At 56.0% G+C, this 7,178-nt stretch overlaps 1 protein-coding gene across 4 annotated transcripts in view; it reads right to left on the bottom strand.

Annotated features, from left to right (window-relative positions):
• Positions 1 to 3,955: 3,955 nt before the first annotated feature.
• The window catches only part of SFXN5 (sideroflexin 5), a 113,710-nt gene continuing 110,487 nt past the window's right edge, over positions 3,956 to 7,178 (bottom strand). For all 4 annotated transcript variants that reach the window (XM_065890915.1, XM_065890917.1, XM_065890918.1 and 1 more), the window contains one exon: positions 3,956 to 4,033. In XM_065890915.1, the coding sequence (XP_065746987.1) occupies positions 3,956 to 4,033 (78 nt within the window). The remainder of the gene's footprint in view (positions 4,034 to 7,178) is intronic.

The raw sequence follows: 7,178 nt of genomic DNA, 5'->3' as shown, positions 1-7,178 counted from the left end.
ACCTGGGAGGTGTGGGAGAAGCGTCTCTTCCATCCTTACACCAGTCCAGCGAGTGATGCTGTTCTTTACGTTTTGTAGCTAAGGACACCAAGGCTCTGCTGGAGATGTTCCATAAACATCTGACTGAATGAATGGGTGAATAGAGGAGGCGACTGGCTAGAGGTCACAGTCGGGCTGGGGCCAAACTGGGGCTGGAACCCGGGTCTGCCCTACCCCAGCCATGAACCCCACCTCCGCTACATTATCCTCCTGGTAGAGGAGGCCATCCGCTTCTCCCTGCGGGCTTGGAAGATGCTTGGAGGTCCCAGAGAAGAAGCCAGGTCTCACTCCCTCAGGAACTCTGGGAGCTGCCTGGAGTTGGAGGAGGCAAAGCTGTCAGGAGGTGGCTGAGGCCTGGCCCTGAGGGACTGTGGAGGAGTTAGGAAGGGGCAGAGTTCCCAGGGATGGTGCCATGCACCACTGCCAATATCAGGTACCTTTCCACTGGGCTCAAACCTCTTCTCCCTATGAAGTCCCTCCGGGCCCCCAGGCAGTCCAGAATGCCCCTCCCATGCCTCCCCCCAGTCCCCTGGATATCAGTAGCCAAGAATCTACCAAAATCCCTCTTCTACTCAGTTCCTTGCAGTGGGGCCCTTAGTGAGCCCTCCTCTCAGCCACCACTCTGTAAAGGGTCTTTCTGCAGAGTTTCAGCTCACCCGCTTTGTCCCGCTTCCTGCCCTCACATGCCCCTCCGTCCTTTTGTCTCTTTCCCTTTGGGCCTCCTAGCAGGCTTGACCCCTCCTGGAGCCTGGGCCTGCACCTTCCTCAGGGGCCTTCTCACAAAATCCTCAGTCAGCACTTGGCTTGTTCCCACTGTTTCCCAACCCCTACCTCTCCCACCCACAATTCACAAAGCCAAGCCCTGATGCTTTAAATCCATCATTTATTGCCCACAGCTCATCAGTATTACATAAATCACAGAGATTGAGAAATTTTCTGAGAAGGTTAAAAAGACACTGCAAAGTCCCCTGGGAGTGGCCAAGGCGTGTGTGCTGGTGTCTCACTCACACTGGCCCAGGGCTAGAAAACCACCTTGCTTCCGTCCACTGCCCTTGTCCTCTCAGGACGTCACCCTGCTCCCAGGCTAGAGGCCCAGGACAGGAGACCAGCTGGCTCACAGTCTGGAATTGGAAAAGGGGTCTGTTGGTTATCTTGACGTCTTGGGCTTTTAGTTCCTGTGCTCTAAGATCGCTCTCTGGAATAGGAGAAGGGCATCCCCAAGCCTGAGGGAATGTTTGAAGTGACCAGAGGAGGGTCCACAGGGCTAGAGAGAGAGCCAGCTGCAGGTGTGCCCTGTCTTCTGGCACAGCTGGGCCAGGCCCAGCCCTCAGTGGATCCTGGCTCAGCCTTCCCACCACCCCTAGTTATGAACCAATCTGCCCACGAGGCCTCCCTTCCTCTGTCCTCAGCAGAGTAGAGGATGGATGTTGGCCAAAAGCTTCCCCTCATGGTATTTTTTGCAGCCAGACCAGGACTTAGCAGCATGGTCGCCTGACCCTCTGTCACAATTACCCTGAGCTACAAGGATTCTTTGCCACCCACCCCTCCCACTCCCCAGGAGAAACCCCCTTAGCTCATGTGAAATTGCATTGGGAGCATGACCGGAAAGCATCTAGGAGACAAAGTAAGTAGGTTATGAGATGCCGAGGCCACAGGGCTCCCAAGGCTTGGGCAGGGGCAACCAGCACAGAGGCAGAGTTGGAAAGACCCCATCTCTGCCAGGCCCCTGGACGGGGTGGGAGTAGAGCTGGGGTGAGCAGTTTTGGTCCCAAGGTATAAAGTGCAAAAGAACAAGACCCTATGAGAGGTGGGGCAAGGTGAGTTTGAAGTGAGCTTTTCAAAAGAGGACCCAGACATGCCCAGCCCCCAGTCACTGGCACATTCACATTATGGCAGGATTAGCTGAAAACGACCTGCCCCTCCAACACTCTGGTACCCCCTCTGCTCTTGTGTCCTCCATGCCTGTCTCTGCTGTCTCCTTTTCCTGATGGGCAGTGGGTGGGCTGCTCCTTAGGAGAGTGGGGAACCCTCAGGGAAGCATCCTGCAGATCCAGCTGGGGGGCACCAGGGCCTGCCTGGGTGGTGAGGGCAGCAGGGGCTTCTGAGGAGTGCATGGTATCAATGCACCTCACAACTACCCTGCCCTAAAGATGGCAAGAGCCACCCATGGCCACGCCCTTGCCGTCCTGCAATAGCCTTTTCCTGCAAGTGCATGTGTTCATCTCCAGCCAGGTCTCTCCCCAGATGAAGTCGCCAGGGAAGCAGAGGCCCTTTGGCTGCATATCAAGGGCTCCATTCAAGTTGGGGTCAGGTGAGGGATACACGGAGGCCCAGGCTTCCTCTTTGTTTGGGCCTTTCAGATGGGGGTCAGGGGGCCTTATCTTGTTCACCCCCACCTCAGGCCCTGCTTCCTCTGCAAAGCTCCTGTAGCACTCTCCCCTCTCCTGGCCTGCAAATGAGAGCCAGCAGCAACGGGCCTCGGAGGCCCATGCAGGGTGAGAGGCAGCGGCATGAGCGTGTGGGCCTACACTCAGGCCCAGGCATGCACGCTGCCTCTTCCCTCAGACCTGTAAAGTGTTTGCCAAAGGTCAAGTGCTCCAGGAATGTGTGTTCACATACAGAAGGGCGAGGTCCAGGTTCTGAGGCCAACAGCTGGCCATTGCCAAGGGAGCCTGCCCCATTCCCAGTCCAGGGTCCACGCTGGGGATATGCCTGGGATGCCCAGGATCTGAGCAGGACAGGCAAAGACAAAGTCTAGCTGGAAGAGCAGGTGGGAACCCCTCAATCCAGTCCTCTGGTTCCGGACAGGGAGTGGAGACTCAGCGAAGGTAGTGGACACGTCCAAGGTCACACAGCCCATCAGTGCCAGAGCTGGGGACTGCTGTTCCTGGGTTGATGCTCTCAGGTAGATGCCTAGAGATCTGGGCTTTGCACTCTCAGGCACGAGACCCTCCTGCTCAGGAAATGGTGGGCTGGGGCAGGTGGCCCGGTGGCTGGAAAGGACAGCAGTCAGCCTGGCTCCAGCCCTACCCTCAGTCCCGACGCCCAGCTTCCAGCCTGTGCCTGGAAGGAAGATCTTCCCGCAGAGGGCAGAGGGCAGGCCACGGTTCCCGCCAAGCATAATTCTTTCTTAGGACTTCCTGCCTGGAGCTGGGGTCATCTCCGGGTCTCAAATGGATCAGGGCTCCGTGGAGGGTGACACCAGCCTCAGTGTGTCACTGGGCTTCATGCAGAGAAACTGGTTCTGTAGGTGTGGCATGAAGGCTGGTCACACTCAGAGCCAGCTGCCCAAGGAATCTTCTAGAGGCCTCCAGTGCCCCTTGGCTTCCTGGGCCACCTCCTGAGGAACTCAGTCACAGCTGGTTCATCCTGTGAAGTGTAGACTGGCTCCCCTCCCCTCCCTAGTCCAGCCCAGCACAGCCCAGCACAGCCCAGGGAGCTATCGGGCCTGGCCACAGTAATACCTTAAATCTACCAGCCAGGCCACCAAGGCCACCAGGCCTACTCCGCCCACCACCTGTTGCATCCGGGCAGCTGCAACCAAAGCTTGATTCTGATAAAAAAGAAAAAGAAAAAAGAAACCAAAGTATAAAAGGATCATAATCCTACCCCGTGGGCACTCTACAATTTTTCAGCTTCACACATAATTGTGCTAAGTAGAGTTCTGACAACCCCACATAAGGCCCAGAAATGCACTTGATTATTCTTCATAGTAAATGTGTCAGAATTCCTGTCCCTTACGTTAAAGTGTGAATAGATTAGTCTCCCTACCACTGTGGGGGGAGGGCTCCCGCAGGTAGCCCAGGACTGGGGGGTCAGCTGGCCTCTCCCTGCAGGTGCAGCCCACGGGACTCCTTCTCTGCCCCCAACTCCCGGCCTGGACAACGCTCCGTCCCCCAGGCCGGCCGGCCACCGCTCACAGCCCCTTGTTGTACACCACTGTCCGGCTGCTCGTGGCCCGGGCAATCTCAGGCTCTAACTGGGTCGTTTCGATCTGAGAAGAGAGTGAGAACAGAGAGAGGAAAGGTGAGGGGGATGGGAGGGAAGGGGTGAGTGGGGAGCTGGGAGTAGCAGTTAGGACCACCTGGTGCCCACACTTCTCCCCTCTGCCCCCGGCACCCCAGCCAGGGCCCACGTGTGCTGCCTAATGATACATCTTCCTTCTTTACTGCTCTTCGGCCCAGGGGCTCACGATACCCCTTCCAGCCCAGGTCATGCCTCTTACTCTGCCAGCACGTCCATGTTGGGGAACGTCCTACCCTCTGAGCTCTCTGTCTCCCTCATCTCCTAGGACCTTGTCCCCGATGCCGCATAGACCACTCCCAGGACACACCCTGGGCCTGGTCACCCCCAGGGCTGCTCCATCCAGACTCCTTAAATCCAAACCCCGCCCTCTTGGACCCCACCATCCCCTGTCCTTCCAGCACCCCACTCACTCTCCCTATCCATTTTCGGACCACCAAGACCCCAGCCCCAGACTCCCTACGGCTCAGTCTTCACAGCCTCCCTCTCCAACCTGGACGCGAAGGGCCAACCACTTCAGCCTCTCCGAGCTGCAAGGCCCTTCTGGCCTGACTGGCAGAAGCTCTGCTTTGGAGGAACCCAATTATGCATCTACCTTCTCTCCACTTAAACCTGACCACCTAGCAGAGACCACTCAACATTCACTGCCCCTGACTTTGGCTGGACCCTCACAGTGGCCAGACAATCCCCAGCCCTGGGCCACATGGCCGGTCAACTCCCTCTCCCATTCTCCGCAGAGGCCACCTTAAACCTCCTCTGCTGTCCTCAGCCATCCCCACCCTCAGCTCCGCACTCATCTTCCTACTTCGGAGTGAAAACAGAAGGTATCAGAAGACACCCCTCAGCTTCTCGTCAAACCTACGACCTACCTGTGTCCACACTCTGCCCTGGACCTGCCCTCCAGCTGCCCCGCTGCGGCTGTCCCTCCCTCCGAAGACCCCATTCTGGAGACGACCGCTGGACTGCCCTCCCTCCTTCCCACCTTTTCAGCCCACTGCCTCCTGCTCTTCAGCAGAGAACCTCCCATCCCATAAAACCTCCCCTTAACCCCATGTTATGCTCCAGCTACCACCGGGTCTCTCTCCCCTCCAATGGCCACATTTTTACAAGGCGTCGTCCACACTGGCCAGCACCATCTCCTCACCTCCCACTGACTCTCCAACCCACAGCAAATCTGGCCTCTGCCCCTACCACGCTCCACAACAATCTTCCTCTCCAAGGTTACTGCCAGCTCCCTTTGTGTGACACCCACTGGACACTTCTCAGGGCCTCAGGCTTCCTCTTCCCTGCACATAGCCCCACAGGTACTTAAACTCAACCCATCCAGAGCAGAACAGGATTCCTCATCTCCTCCCCCCACCCGGCCCCCTGCTAACCACACCGCCACCCAATGGTGCTCTGGCCAGAGACCCTGGGGCCTCCTGACCTCCACTCTCCTTTCCTCCCCTCAGGTGTCACCCACTCCAGTCCCTCCCCCATCACAGCCATCGGGAGCCTTCTCAGCTGCAAGTCTGGCCATGCCTCTCTTTGTTATGAAATGGCTCATTGGCCCCACTGCCCTCAGGGACCCAGTGGGATCCCTGGATCCCTCAAGATCCAGCCCCTGCCTCCCCCTCACCACCCAGTCCATTGGACTGGAGACACGGCACACCCACTTATCACCGTGCCTCAGATACACTGGGTTATTCCCACCCCGAGTCTTCGCCGGAGCTGCCCTCTGCCACTTCCTCTCCTCCCCAACCCCAATTCCCTCAGCTTTAGACATCTTCCCTCATCCAGGCTGGGTACGGCCACCTCTCCAGCCCCACTCTCCCCTGCACTTTGTATAGCCGTTGTAGCATGTGGTTCAAGGCTGCCCGATCACTCATCTCCCGCTTCTCCATGTTAGATCACGAGCTCTATGAGGCAGCAAGTGTGTGATCTTGTTCATCCTGCATCCTCAAGGCCCAGTGCCAGGAGACAGTAGGTGTTCATAAGTGTTGAATCAATGAGCGGAGAGAAGAGAGGCAGAGGGTACTGGGAGGTTGGGGTCCCCCTGGAGGCTCCACAGCCACCCAGATGTTGATCTGCAGCTCCAGGGACTGATCTGGTGGGGACACCTGAGCCCCCAAACCTGAGGGAGCCGGGAGGGAGGCGCTCCCTCTGTGGGGGGCCCCAGCCTGACACCTGCCCTGGACCGAGTCAAGGGAGCACCGGGCCTTTGAAACTCAGCTCGCTGAGCTTGGTCCCAGGTACCTGCTATACATCAAGACGTGGCAACTCTGGGTAGTAGGGGGGAGGTGCCATAGACTGGACGGGCTTTTAGAGAACTCAGTCATGTCTGAGACCAGACAAGAGGGGATTCAGTGTGGGCTACAGCTGGTGGGCCCGGTGAAGTTCCTGGAGAAGGGGCACCCTCTTCCTGTAGTCCCTGGTACTCCAATACCCAGGCCACTTGAGAGGGCCAAAGAGACAAGAGCGAGGCTCAGGGACCAGGCCTCTTCCCCACCCCCTCTCCTCAAACCACCTCCTCCCTCCACACCCCTGCCGGCCTCCGAGTCCCCTCCACCCCACCGGCTCTCCTCGTCCCCATGCTGCCACTGACACAATGCACAGCGCCCACGCTTAAAAATCTAAATGCTTTTGAAAATGTTTAACCTAGTTAGACAAATTAGCAAAAATTTGTGCAAAACAATTTAGGTATTTAAAATATTCAATGTTTTTAAAAAACTGGAAAACTGTTCTTAGCTTTCAGCTGCAAAAACCAACAAAATATAACATCCCAGCAATCTTACCATGAGGTGTAACATAACCCTTCGGGAAAGCTGTTAAACAGCTACTGAGGCATCCTGGGAAATAGCACTTCATTTATTCAAATGCACATATGTCAGGCTTTTGCACCATATGTCATTCCAAGCTATTTACAGTAATAATTAAATCTTAATCAACGTTTAACCTCTGTAAAATGTTTGAAGAATCCTAATCACCCTTCAGACTGCACTAATGAAGGAGAAATATATAAACATAAAAGGAAAATGATGCATAGATATCACGCTGGAAAGAACAGTAATTGCAAAATTGTATTTCTTTTAAATATAATCAGTAAATGATGTAAAGTAAGCCAAGGAGTATTTTAA

This window comes from Phocoena phocoena, chromosome 14, assembly GCF_963924675.1.
Source record: "Phocoena phocoena chromosome 14, mPhoPho1.1, whole genome shotgun sequence".
Classification (NCBI taxonomy): Eukaryota; Metazoa; Chordata; class Mammalia; order Artiodactyla; family Phocoenidae; genus Phocoena; species Phocoena phocoena.
This window is presented reverse-complemented; position numbering and strand designations above follow the sequence as displayed.